This window comes from Natrix helvetica (assembly GCF_964273705.1).
Source record: "Natrix helvetica genome assembly, chromosome: 2".
Lineage (NCBI taxonomy): Eukaryota > Metazoa > Chordata > Lepidosauria > Squamata > Natricidae > Natrix > Natrix helvetica.
The window spans coordinates 139,617,046-139,637,037 of NC_138552.1; the positions used below are offsets into that span (position 1 = coordinate 139,617,046).

The 19,992-nt window shown below is 37.0% G+C and overlaps 2 protein-coding genes across 5 annotated transcripts in view; one reads left to right on the top strand and one right to left on the bottom strand.

The window, feature by feature from the left end:
• Nucleotide 1: 1 nt before the first annotated feature.
• Nucleotides 2–6,112, bottom strand: ALG11 (ALG11 alpha-1,2-mannosyltransferase). Of its 3 annotated transcripts, none has more exons than XM_081943532.1 (4): nucleotides 5,986–6,112; nucleotides 3,643–3,876; nucleotides 1,441–2,369; nucleotides 2–295 (listed from the first exon to the last, which is right to left on the bottom strand). In XM_081943532.1, exons 1-4 carry the CDS (start codon nucleotides 5,994–5,996, stop codon nucleotides 24–26), a joined length of 1,446 nt encoding a protein of 481 aa, XP_081799658.1. In that variant the 5' UTR covers nucleotides 5,997–6,112; the 3' UTR covers nucleotides 2–23. The 3 variants fall into 3 exon arrangements, with proteins under 3 accessions (XP_081799658.1, XP_081799657.1, XP_081799659.1); XM_081943531.1 differs by lacking the exon at nucleotides 5,986–6,112 and adding an exon at nucleotides 5,645–5,788; XM_081943533.1 differs by lacking the exon at nucleotides 5,986–6,112 and adding an exon at nucleotides 5,460–5,632.
• Nucleotides 6,073–19,992, top strand: part of ATP7B (ATPase copper transporting beta) — a 64,234-nt gene continuing 50,314 nt past the window's right edge. Inside the window, exon 1 of one of the 2 annotated variants that reach the window (XM_081943523.1) lies at nucleotides 6,073–6,198. Coding sequence is in view for 1 of the 2 variants with exons in the window: in XM_081943522.1 (XP_081799648.1) it covers nucleotides 17,309–17,530 (222 nt within the window). In the remaining variant the exon portion in view is untranslated. Of the gene's footprint in view, nucleotides 6,199–17,056; nucleotides 17,531–19,992 lie in introns of those variants that run through there. The other variant, XM_081943522.1, reaches the window with a different exon arrangement.

The following is a 19,992-nucleotide window of genomic DNA, read 5'->3' on the forward strand; positions in this document are numbered from 1 at the left end:
ATTATATTTATAAGCAAAATATTTTATTTAAATAGCCGCTCTACAGATAATAAGAATGTTTCCTCAAATTCTTGATCAGCAAACCTCTTCACAGATTCACGAGCACTTTGTCTGATCTGCAGCTTTTTTGCAGGAGATAATGAAAAGATGTGAGCCATAGAGTCTGCATAGCCATCTTCATCTTCTGCTAGAAATCCAGTTATATTTCTTTCATACGGTACCACAATATCTAATTTTGGGCCTCCAGAATTGTGAGCAAGAATAATTGTGCCAGCTGCCATACATTCAACAATTCCTATAGAAGACATAGAACAGATTGCTGTAATACTGTGGTTCTTTCATTCTTTCTCAACCAAGAATGCCATTTTCTATTTCAACTTTGCATACAAAAGAAAAGGCACAACTCTTGTTTTCTGATTTTAAAGTAGCATGTGCACCAATGAAAATTTGAAACAACTTGGTAAAAAATACTCTCCAAAAAGTAGTCATCAAAATATATTTCTGTGTTTATCCTAAAATTCCAGTCCTGATCCTGCAGTCACAAAATCCAAGTAAATTACTTACAGGAAATTTAAAGACATGGTCTCTTTGACTGGCAGCTCTAGCTTCAACACTAAGGGGAGTCAATGGAAAAAAGAGGCTTTAACCAGTTTTGGCTGGTGCAAATTTTCAGCCCTATCTGAAGAACTATCTACCTTTGAAGACAACACAGAAGCAACAGGAGATACAGAATGTAGTGTCTGACACAGTAGAATAACACTGATTTTGAGGCCATATCATTGGCTGCTAATAAGCCGAGTTCAAATGTACTGGATGTACCCTTATATGAAATTTGTGTTAATATTGGATTGATTTAATGTTGGTTACTGCCCAGTCTGCACAATTGGGGCAGGTTATAGAAACTATGAAATCAATAAATTTCAGAGAAATGTTTAATGTATTATAGCATACTAGTGTATCTCCTATCAAACATTTCACTATTATGGTTTTCTGGGGAGATTGCCTCTTACTTGTTGATCTTTATTTAAAATTCCTAAGTATTTGGCTTCAGTATTTAATAGAGTTGACAATTTGGCCATGAATGTCAAAAATATTAAACAAATTAAAGTTAATGTATAATGTTTATGACATGCGAATCATAATAAGTAGCATTTGCTACTTTTTAGGACTATGAGTGAACAGAGAAAACCTGAGATAATCACGTAAAATCTTGATGAGAATATAATAGCTGGTTATTAATAGTAAGTATTCATGTCAGTTTATATACTATTTTAGGTCAGGCCACTATAGTATAAATCACCATACAAATTTGATGTAGTATTGAGGACAGAATGTCATTTTTTGATCTGAAAATGCAAATTAAACCTTAGTTACACAATCCATTTTACTGACCAAAATTTTCTAAGCAGCAGTTTATAGAACATACACAAAAATACCTACCAATTCCAAAATGTTCGTTCCACATGGTGTGAAGTCCAATAGTTGCATCAGCTAGATGCCTCTTTAGTTCTTCGAATGGAATATTAACTTTGAATTCCACCTTTTTTTCAACGCCTAACTCTTGACAGAGCTTCTTAAGTTCACCTACACGCTGGTCATCATCTAGGTTACGACAGCCCCCAATCAAAATAAGCTTTGGCAATAGTGGCTGTCCTTCAGTTTTAGCCAAAAATTTAGCAAAAGCTCTAATCTGCAGGGAGTGGTCCTTCTCTGGCCTGAACTGGCTTATAGAAACAACTGTTGGTTTTATAATCATGTTTTCTTCTTGTAGTGGAATATCCAGGAAAGTCTGTACGTCACAAGGTGGATACACAATGCTTGTGCGATCGTTACACCTCCAGAGGGAAAGGATGTGATTGAGAGTCCATGTAGAATTAACCATTACAGTATCACTGCAAGAACCAACTAGCCCATATATGGAAGCAAAAAAGTAATAATATACAAGTTTCATTTTACTTAAGAGGGGATTTTTTGTGATAATGGCTGCATTATTAAATCGTGCATGCTGATTCCTGACCACAGAAAGCATATCAGTACTGATTGTAGGATAGTGAACATAACATCCTATTCGGCAACCTCCCAGATATTTAAAGAGAGGAAGTGTGAATGCATAACCCATGGAGTCAATATAAATATCAGGGATACACTTTGTAAGAGCTTCCCAGCCAAGAAACACAGATCCTAAGCTCTGACCTAACAGAGTGAAATACGGATAACGGGAGGCTTCTACTAAGTAGCGCTTATTCAAGAACACAAACTTCACAGGTTGTTCCAGTCTGATGTTGAATCGCCTGTATGCACCTTGTAGAATATGCTCAGCTGTAGCATCAGTATCACCTGTGTAAACAATGTAGGAAGCATTCTTGTACCTGGAAATAAAATGTTTTCCTATTAAAATATTTCAGATGCAGACAACATTTTGTTCTCCTTTCAGCTAATTTTAAATCCATGGCTTAATGCTATATAATACCTGGATATTTAAAAATGACTCCCAAAGCTTTTGCTATCTATCAGGCTTTGCAGAAACTAAAAAAAAAAACCAACCCAAAAACAAATGTTTTAAATGAGGAAAGATGATTAATTATTCTGTCACGCTATGCCCATAGCAAAGTTCTATAGTTGGTTTCTTAAGAAGTTACATGCTATATCAGCCCCAATTCATTTAGGGCATCACAGAAGTTTTTACAAGGCCCACCTTACAAAAGTAGATAGACAGACAGATGATAGATAAGATTGATAGATAGACATGTTTGTGTGTTCTAAATTAAATTCCAATCATATATGTTTAAATCAATTCTAAATTAGGTTTGTGACAATGTAAACGTAAGCATGGTTTACTGAGGGTTTGTTCCTTAGATGTATTCACTGTTATCTAAGAATGGTCCCACATGAGAATTCATATATTACTAAAACACTCATTGTCATGACCTTTAACTGGGTGAAATAGTGGAAATTGCTGTATAAAGCCACCATGAGACATCAGTGGGGTACAACAGCTTTGAGGGAGATTTCCCATCGTCACTAAAAATAAACCTTTGTTTCCAAACTCTACCTCAGTGTATTCAGTTTGGGCCTGGGCACACGAGGCAATGAACCTAGTGTTGGGCTGGGACAATTTACAGATAGTGCCCCAAATCTTGGACCCACAACTCCCAAGGGAATGACATTTGGGGAATTTTGGGCCGCTTCAAGTGCTGCTACTGCACTTGCGATCACGTGATCATTTTCAATGTTCAGTGACAGTTTCCCAACCAGCTCACAATCCCTTGCTCCCTCTCCCATCCAGCAGCAGCCACTTAGCTACCTGGAGGGGAGGGGGTTTCCAATGCTCCCTGCCAGATTCCCACCAGAAACTCAATTGGGAAGTCAGAAGTCACTTCTACACTCACTGCACTCTATTTAGGTAAGGAAATTGAAACAATGAGCCAACGGGGAGGCTTTGTTTTCTAGTTACATTTGGCTCAGAACTGACCTACTCTTCAATATCTTCATCAATGAGTTAGGCGAGGGGTTAGAAGGGGAACTCATTAAATTTGCAGATTGCACCAAGCTGGCAGGAGTAGCCAATACTCCAGAAGATAGGCTCAAGATACAGAAGATACAGAAATACATCTATTTAAACATGAACATGTCTTTACTTACTTTTTCTGTAAAGCTCTCAAAGCACACCATAGCACTCTCTCTCCACCACCACCAGCATTACAATATGGATGGAAAAATGCAACTACAAGTGGCCTTTTCCCATCATTCTCTGGAGGCGTTTGCAAATTTCTCCGTCGTTGAAGCCAGAATCGTAAACAATAGAGTAGAAGCAACAGACAGAGAAATAAACCTCCAGCTAATATCAAGGCAGGTATAATCAATGAATAGAGTAACCTGGGGGGGGGGGGGGGGAGAGAAAATGGGAAATTGAAATATAGCCTTAAGACACCATAATCAACTCTGGAAACTATTCAGAAACTTAGAAAAGATAAACAATGCTTGAAATATTTGTGTTCTTAATAATAACATTCATTAATGCTGTCATCTGTTTAAGTAAATCAGCTATGAGAGATAGATCACCATCCACAGAGCAGAACTTAAATTTTACAAAAAGCTAGAAACGAAAAGTCAATTTACTTGACCCCCTATTAAGGAATGTGTTTGTTCTCTTGCCAGTTATCATAAAGGGGTATTCTCTACACAGATGGGAGAATAAAATCAGTGGCAAGTCGTCTTTAACCAGATTTCAAAACCAGTAGATATCCATAGATTTTGTAGGTTCAGCCATACTGCACAATATATTTTTACTAAGAAAGCATCTACTGTACTATCTATGTAAAGGCATCCCTGTAGGGTTGGTCTACAGCTTTTATATGTACTCAGCAATGTAGCTCTGTAACAGAGAAGGGGCTTTGCATGTGTGTATATACTTAAAATAGCATCAACCCAGATGGATTGTTATCTCAAGGCAATAAACATACCTAATACTCCCAGTTCCTATATTCCCCACAATATTCTGTAAAGTGGGCTGGGCTGTCAGACAGTGATTGACCCAGGGTTACCCAGCTGGCTTTCATCCTAACCGAGGTCTAGAACTCACAGCCTCTTGGTTTTCTGGCCCAGCACCTTCACCACCACACCAAAATAAATAAGTGATTTGCCCATTTGGGTTAACAATAGGGAAGTATTCAATTTCAAGGCATTCTCCAATAAGGGTATCTGAGCTGCAGCAACCCTTCCAATCAAAAGTAGTCTATACAAGACAGATAGGTGAATAATGCAGATCTATCACCAAGACTGCTACTGATTCTTGAATCAAGATATTCCGTTCTTAATGGCGGGAACATCCTGGTAAAATCCTAAGCATTTGAATGAAAAGGGGGCAAGAAGGCTGATCTGACAAATTCATACAGTTGAAGAATTAAAAAGGAGGATGGAGCATACAGGTAGTCCTCAATTTACAACAGTTCATTTAGTGACCGTTTGAAGTTACAACAGCACTGAAAAAAGTGACATGACCATTTTTCATACTTACAAACTTTGCAGCATCCCCATGATCATGTGAGCGAAATTTAGATGCTTGGCAACTGGTTGATACTTACGACCATTTCAGCGTCCCGGGGTCGTGTGACCACCTTTTGCAACCTTCTGACAAGCAAATTCAATGGGGAAGCCAGATTCACATGAAAACCATATTACTAATTTAAACGCTGCAGTGTTACTGAGTTACTAACTCATCAACTGCAGTGATTCACTTAACAACAGATGCAAGAAAAGTCGTAAAATGGGACAAAACTCACTTAACAAATGTCTTATTTAACAACATAAATTTTGGGCTCAATTGTGACCATAAGTTACTGTATTGGCATGGCATTTTGCCCCTTTTTTTGAGCAGTACATACACGTTTTGGCTTAGGTCTCTTTCGCTCTAATTTTTAGCTTTTAGAAGAAAAATGGAAAACGAACATTTATTATACCCAGGCATTTATGGCTGAAAAAATAAGTAGACGGTGAGAGATTTTCCTGCAGTTTCCGCTTTACAATGAAGACTATTCCTCTTCAGGTTGATAGTCCTTGCACTTGATGATCGGAATGGAATTTAGGAAATTTATATCGTGATACATCTCTTACTCTTTTAAAATATCACAAGATCAACTCTCACCTGAAAAGCCGATTGAACGCCCCCATTTTAGGGGGGAACGTACCCCCTCCTGGCCCGGAAGTCATTGGTTCGCCCCGGCGCTCTAGCCCTGAAACGACTATTCCCTTCCCAAACGAATTGTGGGCGTAGGCGTAAATCAGAGGCGGGGGAATGATGGCCTCTTTATGACACGTGGACTTCAACTCCCAGAATTCCCGAGCCAGCCATGATGGCTCAGGAATTCTGGGAGTTGAAGTCCACGAGTCATAAAAGGTCCATAGTTCCCCATCCCTGGGCTGTCAATGAATGCTTCTGATCGTTGACAGCGTTGCATGCAGAGGGACGAAAACATGTAGACGTACCTGTTTCCCATAACGGCTCCAGATTTACAATGTCTGCCTCTTCCTTGTTCAAAGACCTACGATCCTTTCCTAATAGCCAAAAGTCTGTCGCCGTTTCTATGACAAAGAAGATTGCCGTCGGTGGAGGTTGCCATCGGTTGTCAAAACACCCACTTTAATGCAGCTGATAATGCGAAGTGCAGCCCACTAAGCTTATGTCTTTTAACAAAACGGGTTAGTCGGGAACATCGCTACCAGACGCCTAAATTTTGACTACCGTAAAGTGCCACGTATCTCTCTCTTCCTACAAAACACCCTATGAGAGCCCGGAAAAGCAGCCAATAAGTAGACAGACATAAACCGCGCTAAAATTTGAAGTGCTTTTCTTGCATTGCTTGAAGGTGGGAAGTGGCTCGTAAAGAAATGTGCAGTGGGGCATGAAAAAGAGCAACTATTGGCTGGGTAAATAAAATGCCCATATTAATATGTAAAACGTTCTTACAGCCACTTGGGGGGGACGGGACCTCTAACAATTTAAAATGAAATCTGTCTAATACGATCAATTCAAATTTCCACTTGCAGATAGTTTTCTTAAAATATCATTAGCAAATATAGTTAGTTATTGATCGATTATGATTATATAGCCAGAGTTAAAACCGGAACTTTGTTTTAAAAACACTCCATTGGTTTTATGTAGACTTCTTGGAGCTACAAAATGAAGTCACATCTATTGAAGTCCACAAGGTGTTGCTCTGATACTTTTCTAAAGCTTTCTTAAAACTTGCAATGCACCAAACCTGCATTGGTGAGTTTTCTGTAGTTATTTTTAATTTTTTTAATTATTTTAATTAATTGTGCTTATATAGTTTGTAATTATTTCAGTTTTTTTTTTTTGTACATACTATGGAACTTGACATGTGACCTTAGAATGAAGATATGGTGAAAATATAATTTGTGGTACTATTTTACATTGCTAAAGAGTATTTCATAATTACAGAGAAGAATCTCACTAATTTTGTCTAAAGCAGGGGTGTCCAAACTTGAGAACTTTAAGACTTGTGGACTTCAACTCCCAGAATTCCCCAGCCAGCATGGCTGGCTGGGGAATTCTGGGAGTTGAAGTCCACAAGTCTTAAAGTTCCCAAGTTTGGACACCCCTGGTCTAAAGTTTCTGCAGGCTGATTGTCGAACCCGAAATTGACATGTGTAGCCATTTTATTTAGCGCTCTATTATATTCATTTATTCCTTTTCTTTCTCTTTACTATGTAAGGGTTTTTTGGGGGGCTCCCACATTCTTAAGGTTGGGGGGAGTGAATAGATAGTGAGGATTATTTTCGCTAGGTGACCTTCTTTCCCATGGGAATAGAGGCTGTCCTTGCTGAAAGCTGGAGGTGGAGTTGAAGACAATGGGACAATGATGATTTTTGCTTTTATTGGAGAATGTGACTTTCTAATTCTCAATATTATGTGGTGTAATTCCGGTTTGTGTCAGATTTGGAATTTCAACAGACTTTGCCAATTTGATGTCTACCTAAATAAAAGAAATTTGTTTTGAAAGATGGAGTTTGCATATTTCTTTTGAATAGATTCCATCACTTGGAAACCTGACATTATTCCGGATCAAATTTCTTTTATTTAGGTCTACTCAAAATGGGGTAATTTGAAATAATTATATTTTAAAAAATTGTTTAAACAAAATTTTATTTTATTTTTCTTCAAAATCTAGGCAGATTATGGGAAAATTGATATGAAAAGTATATCATAATTCTCAATATGATTATTATTTCTGCCATGTAATTGAAATCTCAAACTGGACAGCAAGATTTAACAAATACAAAGACTTTCTGGGAATGGAAGAAAAGACAAACAACAAAGGAAGAATTTGTAACTATTTTTATTGCATGTACTTTAGCTTATATACAATTTCTAGGGACTTTTCAGCAGTTGGGGAAGAGACTAGGGAAATGAGGGGTGTGGCCTTATGATATTTTGCAGGACTGTACGAGGAAAAAGGGATATTGTGAGAGAAAAGATAGAGTTGAGTAGGGGACTTTTAGAAATACTGAAGGATGTATTGGGAATGATAAATGGCAAGGTTATGCAAAGTTTTGATGGACATGTTTACACAGATTCTTTCTAACTTCTGATCCTTTGAAATATACCTACTTTTTTAAAATTGCAGATTGCAACACGTGTATTTGAATCTAAGGAAGGAACCAATTTGATTTCTGCTGTTGAGCAAAACGAATTATCCAAAAAGAAATAAAAGAGAAGTAGCTTATCTACCCAGGAAAAATGGGGAAAACATCAGAGAATAGTCCTAGAATCAATTAGACTCAGCAGAGGTACTTGACCAGTAGTTTTCATGACTTCATATACTCATGAAAATTTAGGGGTAAGGATAAATTGGGTTTTTTTTCCCTGGATTTTCAAAATGGGCAATCAAGATGACAGCATTTGTAATTCATTTCTTCTAGAGTCAGAATGGATTTTCCAGATGCAGCAGATTAGATTATACTTGTAGCAAAATTAAAGATTTCTTTGCTTTAAGATATGTAGTAATTTATGTTTATCTTTCTGCTCAATGAGTATTCAGAATTATTGAAAATAATATGAATGTTTAAATACAACTAATATTTATTTATCTCCTGTGAATTAATGGCTTTCACACACCAAAAAGTTCAGGCAATAAGCCTTCAAAGAGTTAAATGCAGTAACAAACCTTATCAGTTCCTTACGATAATTGCCAGGCCGAGCTTCCAGCCAAAAGGCTGCAAATTAAGTTCTGGCAAGCAGTCTCTGCGGCACAAAACAAGATGAGCAAAATCTTCAGAAACGTGAACTGTTGTCTCCTACAACAACCACTCCCCTTTCCTTTTATTTATTCCCTAGCCAAGGAGGGGCCATTCAGCATCCACATGTGCCTTGCTTCCCGAGTCTTGTTTTCAGTTGTTCTCTCCTAACCCGCTCTGCACATATGTGCATCTAGAACAAGCCCCAGCTGTTCTTCCTCCTCACTCATAGCAGCCTCCAAAGACAGCTGCCTCTCCAGTGGCTGAAAATGTTGGATGGCCCTGGCTCTATCTGTGTATCTGATGCTGAGCATCCATCAGACCCTTCCCCAGGCCCAAGAACTGGCCCACATTCTTCCCCAACCTCCTCATTGTCTGAGTTTGCAGCCAGCTCCACTGGTAGCTGGTGGGTCACAACAAGACCCATTGTTTTGATGCTGAAGAAAAAAGTAATACAGTACTGCAGAATTTGTGAGATTGTGCCCCATAGATTGGCAGCAGTACAGAAGGCCTTCCTTGCTTGCTTTTGAGAGCAACATTTTTACTTGCAAATCTAGGATCAGTTGTCTAGGTTCATAAAAGAAAGAGACTGTTCCTTCCATCAAAGGTCCCTAAGTCATTCAGGCTGTATAAGTTATTACTGCAGGCTTTTCAGTACAGGCTCTGGTGAAAATGAGTTTATTTGGGCAAAAGTGACATTTTTAAATTTTTATTGGAGGGTAAATAAATGGAGGATGAATTGTTGTTGCCACTACTTCAAAATAATCAAGACAAAGGTCTTATACTGAAGGTTATTTTTCTTATTAATGTTTCTCCAGGAAGGGGGAAACATACATCTCATTTACTCAAAGGACTAGTTTGTTGTAAAGAGTTAAATCTTATAACAAACACTGTGTGAGCAAATAATATGGACAGAAACTGTCCATCCAGAGGTCTAGAAAACTATCCTTATTTACAGAACAATGGTTTAATTTTTCACAGAGGTCACTAGTGGCTTTTTTTAGTATATATTTTTCTATGTCAGCTTCTTCTCTCCACTCTCTTAGGTTGATTTTAATGCACTTAAACGCCTTACTTTTGCAAGCAGTCTGTCATTGGTCACAAAGACCTCATATGTTATCAGCCTTGCTAAATTTTACATGCACTAACGGATAATAGTCAAATTCTGCCATATTCAGCTTCACAGTAATAGGGCAAATATAAAATTCTGAGAGGCTGTGAGAAATGATACCTGACATTTCATAGAAAGATTAAATGACTAACTTCACACATCCATGATTTGCTCTATTCGTAGTGTTCAAAAGGTCACTGTGGCTAGGTTTATAAGTGATGCTAAGCTATGAATGAGGTTTATAAATCTGTTGAATTTACAGAGTGCTCAGAGAAATCTGAACAGACAAAACTGAACAAACCATGTTATAAATTATAATGCTACGGGCAAACCAAACATCAGCTCATGACAGTGTAATGGAGCCGAATTTCACAAAAGCAGTTGCTGCAATGTAATTGAAAAGAAAAAGTTGCTAAAGAGGACACGTCAAAGAGAAGGTTACGTGTGTTCTTTCTTAAAAGTTTCCTTCATATAACCATCAGATGAATTTCAGTCTTATGCACCCTAAGATAGGATCAATTATTAATGAGGTTTTATTTAATAGGTCTCATGTCAAGATTAGTTTTTCTCATTTGCCAAACATTAAAGGACATTACTGAGTGAAGCACAGAAGGATAAACTACTGTAGTCTGTTTGCTTCAGATTTGCACCTCCTCTCAAATATGTTGTCCTCTATATATACATTTTTATAGTGTAATATAGTGAATAGATGTATAAATCAATCCAAACAATCAGTTTTGTTTATTGCCTCTGTTACAACCTAACTATTGTAACCAAGAAGTAATTTTGGTTTTATCACTTGGCTGATAAGAGAAGGAACAAGTCAACATCCTCTTATTTGAATGACTTAACTAAACAAATAATTTTTGCTTTGTTAGGCAGTTTTTGTAATTGGGAGTACCTAAGCAATTAGGGAACAGACTAGTGATATTCATAATAAAGAAAAAATTATAACATTCTGTTTATTTATAGAGCTCTTCTTGATATAAGAAAGACAAGTTGCAATTCTGAATTCACATAAAGTGAATTCATTATGATTTGTTACACTTTCAGTCATCTCTTTGATTTCCATCTGAAGGCATAAAAACTGGACTTTAACATGAAAATCCTCCCTGTTTATTAGTATACAGTGTATGTTCATGCTGATTCTTGGCTACTTGCAGAGCTCTTGGTAGCAGTAGTAATGATTCCAGAATTCAGTAAATCATAATTCATTATATTTTTGCTTTGAATGAATTGTAGACCCAAGGAAAATGATCAATCTTACATTTAAATTTGGGAATAATTCAATTCTGTTGTTTTAAATGTACAACACGTGGCTGCCTCTCTGCACAAGAAGCCTTTGATTTTAAAAAATGAAAGGGCCATAGACAAAGGACAACTTATGAAACCAAAAGCTGGCACAAACAGGTGTAAAAGTTCAAAGAGGTCCCCCCACCTTTCTCTATGGTGATACACGCCATCATCAGCCAGCATTGCTCCTCTGGACTCTATGTAGGACAAATGAGTCAATCTTTGTGCAAAAGAATTAATGGACACATCAAAACACAAAAGAAGGACAAAGTAACATCAGAGTGTTTCAGTTTCTCTGATCACGGCATAACAGACCTCAAGATCAAATCTTTTGGAAAAGTGGGACTTCAACAGCACTGTTGGATGAGAAAACCTGTACAATGTAAATCAAAGATTTTGAGGAAATCCCAGAAAGCCTCATCAAACACAATGCGTTTTTAACAAATTGCAATTGGTAATTCATAATTACTTGTAACCTGTAATTACAAGTACAAGTAACCCTTAACTTACAACTCCATTAAGCCCAACATTTGTGGAGACTCTAGAAAGAGTGCAGAGAAGAGCAACAAAGATGATTAGGGGACTGGAGACTAAAACATATGAAGAACGGTTGCAGGAACTGGGTATGTTTAGCTTAAGAGAAAGAAGGACTAGGGGAGACATGATAGCATTATTCCAATATCTCAGAGGTTGCCACAAAGAAGAGGGAGTCAAACTATTCTCCAAAGCACCTGAGGGTAGAACAAGAAGCAATGGGTGGAAACTAATCAAGGAGAGAAGCAACTTAGAACTGAGGAGAAATTTCCTGACAGTGAGAACAATTAATCAGTGGAACAGCTTGCCTCCAGAAGTTGTGAATGCCCCAACACTGGAAGTCTTTAAGAAGATGTTGGATAGCTATTTGTCTGAAACGGTATAGGGTTTCCTGCCTAGGCAGGGGGTTGGACTAGAAGACCTCCAAGGTCCCTTCCAACTCTACTATTGTATTGTATTATTTCTGTTACTAAACGAGACAGTTAAGTGAATGTCCCATTTTATGACATTTCTGGCCACAGTTGTTAAGTGAATCACTGCAGTTAAGTTAGTAACACAGTTGTTAAGTGAATCTGGCTTCCCCATTGACTTGTCAGTAGTTCATACAAAGTGATTGCATGATCCTGGGACACTGCAACCATCATAAATATGAGCCAGTTGCCAAGCGTCTGAATTTTGATCACTTGACCATGGGGATGCTGCAGCCGTCATAAGTGTGAAAAATTGCCATAAGTCACTTTTTTTCAGTGCTGTTATAACCTTGAACAGTCACTAAATGAACTGTTGTAAGTCAAGGACTACCTGTAGTATGCATCTGTGTAACCAACCTGCCTTTCCTTTTGTTCCTTGGAAAAGATGTTACTAGCATCCTAATTTTAGCCATCACAGAGTAACACAGCCATCATAGACTGAGGCTCAGAATTCATGTTTTGATACCTATAATGTTTACTTTTTTATTTTCTGAACCTGAATAGGATCACTATCAGTTTCAGTTTATTGTTATTATTTTCCTGGACTTCTGAAAACTGAAGGGTTGTTTGTATTTATGACAAGCTTCTCTATCCCTTCATCCGTTAGTTTATTTCTTGATTTAGTATTTTATGAAACATCGTGTAGTTTATTTTTCAGCTAAATTGTTTTCATTTAAAAAGAAATAATTATGACTTGAGGGATATGGATAGTTAAGAAGTGTGAAAAATAAAGTTTGTTCAAATTTTCAGGAAAAGGGACATCTGAAAATAATAATAATAAATTTCTTTTTTAATCTTTCATATATTTTGAAACAATTTCTTTACTTAATATTAAATCATTAGTATTTGGTATTAAGATTTCGAGAACCAGTATGATATAGTGGTTAAATCATCAGGCTAGATGCTGGGAGATGGTGAGTTCTAGTCTACCTTAGTCACAGAGTCAGCTGGATGACCTTCAGCCAGTCACTCTCTCTTAGCCCTAAAAAGGAGGCAAGGGCCAACCATTTCTTTAAAAAAACCTTGCCAAAAAACCTGCAGTGGTTTGTCCATGAATTGAACACTAATAGAAGAAATTCAACCACTAATATTTAAATATTTACATGGTCAGTGGATAAAATATATGCAGGCAATTTCCTGCCATAAACTTGTTAAATTCCAAATTAGATTAATAAGGCACAAGTCCCTTCATATGATCAGCATGTGGCTTTTAATTCCTGACTGCTTTTCCTTTTCTCATGGTATGCATTGTAGCAGTACTGACAACAGTGGAATGCTTAGCTTCCAGAATGCATTCAAACATTTTGAACAGAAGACATTTTAAATTAGAGACATACACAGTAAGTAGAAATATTAATAGTCAGATTTCTTGTATGCCACACATTGAATGTCTGTGTTTCACTGTGAATAAGTTGTGTCATCTATCATTGGTTGATGTTGTAATTCTGTATAGGTTTTTGGCAATACATATAATTGAGTTTAGGCAGAATAAACATGTTCAGGATCGAATTGCAATACTTGGTTTAAAAAAATAGAGACATTGCAGGAGAGTTCCAAAGTAGAAAATCATTTGAAGACTAAATCTGCTCTTGTTGTACTTCTAAAGGAAGATTAATATGAAGCCACAGAAATTGATATTTTATAATTTTAGTAATTTCTATTTATATTTTATAAGTGCATTGCACTATTTACTTAAAAAAACACAAAAAGGAAGTGACTTTTTTGTTTTAATATCCATGGTTCATTGTAATTTTAGAAAAAAATAGGAGTAAAGAAAAGTTTTTGAACAGTTGCCCTATCCTCTAGAAGATTAGAATAAAAGAATATAATTGTATGAGAGAAAGTTAACAGTGGTTTAATAATGATTCATTAATAAAGTACTGTTGCTTAATAAAATATCACATTAATCCATGTACTATGGTTTACAATCAAAATAGATATGTCCCTCAAAAACTACTAAGGCAGAAATATCTATATTGGTAATTAATATAAAATATGAACCTAATATTGCTCCTCAATGTTTTCATAATGTTTTCTCAATTGGCTCCCTATTTTAAAATCACAGGCACAGCAACATTTTGTGATAGCCATCAAGTATCCATTTGGATTCATGTGTATGTACTGTAGAATGTTTCATTCCTCCTTCGGCTTATATAAATCCTTTATATAGGCCTGTTGGATTCAGCACTCTTTGGATATGCATTGTCCTATATTTTTAGACATAATCTTAGATTTATATTATTTTAATTCTTGCCCATTGCTTTGTCCTTGTACCTTCACTCTCCAGACAATTGTTATATTTTAGTTCTTTTCCTGGACAAGTTAGAATATAAGACAGTAAACTTTTGAATATGTATCTGGGCTAGAAATACAGTTTGTAAAATAGTATGCAATGATATGCATTATGGTGATCTAAAGGCATGTGTTCTCCATAAGTTGCTAAACTGTAATTTTTCTTCTTGGTTTTTGATGTATGATGGGGACTGATAGAGGTTGTAATCCAACGTTATCAAGTCCAAACAGTGGTAAGAAGCCAGGTCTTCTAAGTGTTTTGGATTACAGTCTTCATTCTCAATGCTTTTACCAGCTGGGAATTATGAGTACAAGACACAAAATATGAAGGGTTACATATTTTACAATTTTGTCTTTAAATGGAGGTGCATGATTTATGCATTAATGTAGGAAGCTTAGCTTAATGTGACATATAAACACAGGTTACTGTGTTGTAACAAGCACTGTGGAATGGACAACTCCAAGGGATGCATCTGTTGAAATTATTTTCTTACCACTTAGGCAATAGGAACCACCATTTCTCTAGTCTGAAGAAACAAACAAGTAATACTTTAATTTAAAATAAGATGATTCCTTCTCCTATTGAAATAAGATTAGCAGCCAGTTTGATCTAAGGAACTAGGCTAGAAATCAAGAGACCATGAGTTCTTCTAGTCCTGCCTTAGGTGTGGTTGACTTGGGCCAATCACTTTCTCTCAGCTCAACCCATTTCACTCATAGGGAAAATAAGAGGAAGAAAAAGTGTTGGGTATGTTTGTCTTGTTGAGTTATTTGGAAAAATATAAGGGGGGTTTCTGCTGCCTAGAATATGATAAGCCTAATGACAGAGCTAGAATTATACTGCCTAAATGGATGTCTCACCTTAATAAATATAGAAGAGTCATCCTGTTTTTCGAAAATAAGCTGCTTTAATGCATAAACACATCTGATCTACTGTATTCTCTTATTAAACATCTTTTCCCTTCAGTTTTATTTTAGAGTCTGAAGTTCAAATTACATTCCTTTTGTTTAGTGGCTTTTAAGAAGCTTTTGTTGCAAGAGGATCCAAAAGATTATGAAAAGGGGGCGTATTTGCTCCTCCAAGGTCAGGCTAGCTGTTTTCATGCTACAATTTGTAAGGACATTTTCTGTGATTGTATGTGGAAAAACCCTTCCTTTCAACTGAGATATGAATCAGAGGGGAGACATCAAAACCAGGGGAAGATCTTAAACTCGCCCAAGGATGCTCTAATGCAAGTCCTTTTCTGAGGAGAAACTACAGATTTAGGAACACTAGGGAAGGATGAGCTGAAGAAGCATCTTGGATGAGAAGCGAAACATCTTCAAAGAAAAACCAGAAAGTCCAGTTGCCTCTTGAAAAAGCAGCTTTGGGACTAGGGAAGGATATTATCACAGATAAGTATGCTGGGGGAGAGGATAGAGATATCTGAGAAATTTGGATTGAACTATGCAGCATTTGAGGTGAGTCTTGTTGATGTTTATTGAAATACGAGTTCAGTATCCCCAACCAGTATGGCAAATGACAAAGCATGCTGGGAAATGTAGTGCAGTGACATCAGCAGGTCCACAGATTCTCTGCTTCTACTTTGTGTTCCTGCATCAATATTTACTTTATGCATATGCAAATAACTGCAAACATTACAGTACAACATGCCAAAAAACCTGCCCTACTTTTGTTTCAAAAGAAATCAAAGCTGCTCCAGGGAGCTGCTTACTGATTGGAGAATTGGGAGCAATACTTTAATAATGTGTTTGAAAATAGTTAAGAATCTCCTGAAAAGGGTATCTCGTGGCTTTCCTATGAAAGTATAATGAAACCTTGCTGAAGTTGTGGCATGGACACAGGAAGCTTGCTTTGATAAAATTTTAGGGAGCTTGATGTCTGGCAGTAATATTTTAGCATATGCAAAACACATGCAAATTCATAAGAATTTGTTGAAAACAAACATCAATTGAATTTTGAAATACTATCAAGCTTGATTTGATTCATTTCGTAAACAGTGCAAAATGGAATTCTATATAGAGAATAAACTGCCACAGATTCATGTTCTGAGATTTGCAAACATCAATTAAATTTTGAAATAATAACAAACTTGATTTGATTCGTTTAGTAGCCACAATGAGAAATGAAATTCTATATGGAAAATAAACTGCCACCAATTCATGATCTGAGACTTGCAGACTTCAGAAATCATATCAAGTGAGATAGGAGTAACTTGCAGCAAGAAAGAATAGTTAGGGTAACATTTATTCAGGCCCTTTTTGTTAGGTAAACATAATTCATAAAGTACCTTTGCTTGATATTTTTATTCCTTCTGCATTTGTTAGTAGGACCGATCATTTTTCATTACACAGATCGCATTTTCACACAGAAAAACTTCAATAAACATTGTGCCCTTTTCATGTTGATCTCTTTAAATCTGGGTTCCCAGTATTTTGAACATGCTTTTGATTGAAGATGAAAGAAAGTTCGGCTGGAAGAGTTAATTATACATGGGATTGCCTCATCCAGGCCATATTTGACAAGCTTGTGAAAGGCAGCCTTGGCTGAGGACACTAGAGAGCTGTGTACAAAGATTAATCGTATTAAATGCCATTTTTCAATGAGTGTGAGGCAGACAATGGGTGGGAAAAAATTAAACCCTATTTGTAACCATGCGCAGTGGAGACATAATCTATGGATATGGGAGAAGGCTAAAGGTTCACGCAGTGATTTAACTGATCTGAGCGTCCAGAGAGTAGGGAGGGCAGGGGAGGAAGAATTCTTGCAATATTAAATGAAGCAACCGGCACTTTTTCATTTGGCGGTCAGTACCATGAGAAGGTAGAAAAGCAAAGGAAAAAAAGAAGAATGTCTCTGAGAACAAGCCAGTCCTCAGTGGCAACTCTGAGCCACAAAAACATTAATCTGGTTAATTTCGGTAAAAGGCAGTCTTCTAAAAACATGTGTAGGTTGCAAAGTAAGGAATGTTGCAGGCAAGGAGGTTTTGTGAGAACTAATGGTGCGTTTCCAAAAGAGAAATACGCTTCCTCCAGGGACTTGCCAGGAACACTGGACAGCAGTGATGGACAGGTCAGTGTACAAGGGTCTGGTGGGATTCAGATTAACCTATCTGGACCTTAGCTGTGGTTTGAGCTAGGTGTTTGGAGTGGGCGTTTTTTGTGGGAAATTCAGGCTGGAGTACAATGTTGGTGCCCTTGAAGGGAGCCTCATGGAGTAACTCAGTGGAGTTACGAGTTGTGGTATGAATGTTAGCTATGTTCATACAGAGAGAATGCAGCGGCTTTCCTTCAAACATTCAGTTTAGTAGCAGTTTCTGTAATCTTATGGTTGTGTAACATTATAATAGGTGGCATCCCTTTTTCGCTCCAGAATTAAAAAAAATTTTTCCCCTTTTTTATTGGTGGAGAAAACATTTCCGCAGCTCATCAGCCAGTGGTTGGATTATTACAGGGTATCAACTCTTAGGCTGCATGTAAGGTTTTCATAATAGTAATTGCTTGGAAAGAGAGACAAACTGTAATTACAGATAAGCTCATTATTGGAAATTGACACTAGCAATAATTTTAGTTCAATAAATTGCAGCAGTGTAAGCAGCCGTAGATATGTAGGTTAATGTTAGAGTTTTCTTATAAGCCTTGGATCATACATAATACTCAACTCTACTTAGTTTTATCACTTTACACTTAGGTTTAGTTCTTTCCTGTCACTTGTTTTAAACAAACAAATTTGAAACATCCTGATAATACAAAAAAAATCAGTTGACAAAATAAATTGGTGTTTTGCTTGTTGGTCTTGTTAGAAAACTTTTTTTGTTTGTGACAGATTTCAAGAGATCTAAAGTAGAATACAAGTAGTCCTTCACTTATGACCATTGCTAAGTGAGGCATTTGTTAAGTGAGCTTTGCCCCATTTTATGACCTTTCTTGTCATAGTTGTCAAGTGAAACTCTGCAGTGGTTAAATTAGTAATATGGTTGCTAAGTGAATCTGGCTTTCCCATTGCCTTTGCTCGTAAGAAGGTCGCAAAAGGTGATCACATGACCCTTGCAACCGTCACAAAAATGAGTCAGTTCCCAAGCTTCTCAATTTTGCTCACATGATCATGGAGATACCGTAGTGGTTGTAAGAGTGTGGCATTGTAACTTCAAATGGTCACTAAATGAACTGTTGTAAGTTGAGGACTATCTGTACTTACTGGATCTCCCCACTTCACACCATTTTTCTCACAGTATCCTGGGTCAATATGGCTTTTTAAAAAAATTCTTAAGTTTGAGTTTTCTCCTGAAATCACTGGCTCACTAAACAGGAAAATATGGGTAAGCCTAACACAATGAAACTCGGCTGAAGACTAAAGATTTTGAGTATCAGTTTTTCAACCAGTAGAAGCTCAGGATTTTGTACTGTTTAATTTAGAAGTATAGAACATACCTTGAACTATGGTGCTCTCTAATTTAATGTGGCACTCCGATTTTATAAAAGTTCAGCCATTGAAGGGTTGAATGTATTTTAGCATGTTTTGTAAATGCATGCTTTATTAATCATGGTTTATGCTTTAGCACAATTTGTATACCAGGCAACTGAGGCTTAGGTAAGAAACAAAACTGTAGCTCAGTGCAAGACATGAACCCCTGCCATGTTTGGACTGCAGCCTTAACACTGAAATACTTCACTAAAGACATGCATTTAAGATATAAATCATAAGCATAAAGCTATGTTTAAATGTGTATATATACATTTTTTTACAAAATACAGATTGAAGAGTCCTGTTACTGCCTGCTAAGTGTTAGTTCCAAAAGTCCTCTCCCGGCAAGTATTATTGGGACATGTGTAAATAAAAGGATCATAAAATTGTATTTTGATCTCAGTATCCCCTGTTCTTGTTAAGGGACACTCCTCTTGCTTGAGTTTTGGAAGAAAATACGTGATCTCTCAATTAAATAATTATTTGTGAGCACAGAAATATATTGTTTTTAAAGACTACTTTAAAAATAGTCTTTCTAATAGTAGATATTCCTGAACAAATATCCATCTGGTTCAGTTCCAAGCGGGCAGAAAGACACTGGAAACAAAATGGAGGCTGGAGGCTGATTGGAAAGAGGGTCCATTTATTGATGAAGCAGAACCACAAAGCGCGTGTGATTCTAGGTAGCTGGCCACATGGAGTGGAGAGTGAGGGTTATTTATACCCTCTCTGGGCTTTGAACTTGAGCTTCCTGTTCCTGTAGCAAGAGCATGTATTCTATTGGTTGCTGTAGACTCCCATGGGGCCATGTGGGGGTCATGTTTGTCTTGAAGTCAAGTTTGGTTGAAGTGTGCTGATGCAATGAAGGGGCTTGTTGGGCAATTCCTATTGTGGCCGAGAGCTAATCCTACCTTTGTTCAGAATATCCTGTCTTGAATGGATTACCAAATCTGCATTTCCAAAAGTTGGCCCCTTAGTTTCTACTTAGGGCAGAGAGCTGAAGTTCTGAGTCTCTGTCTTTAGAAACACGTTTCTCCTTTAGAGAAAATATAATATTCTGCCTTTTAAAA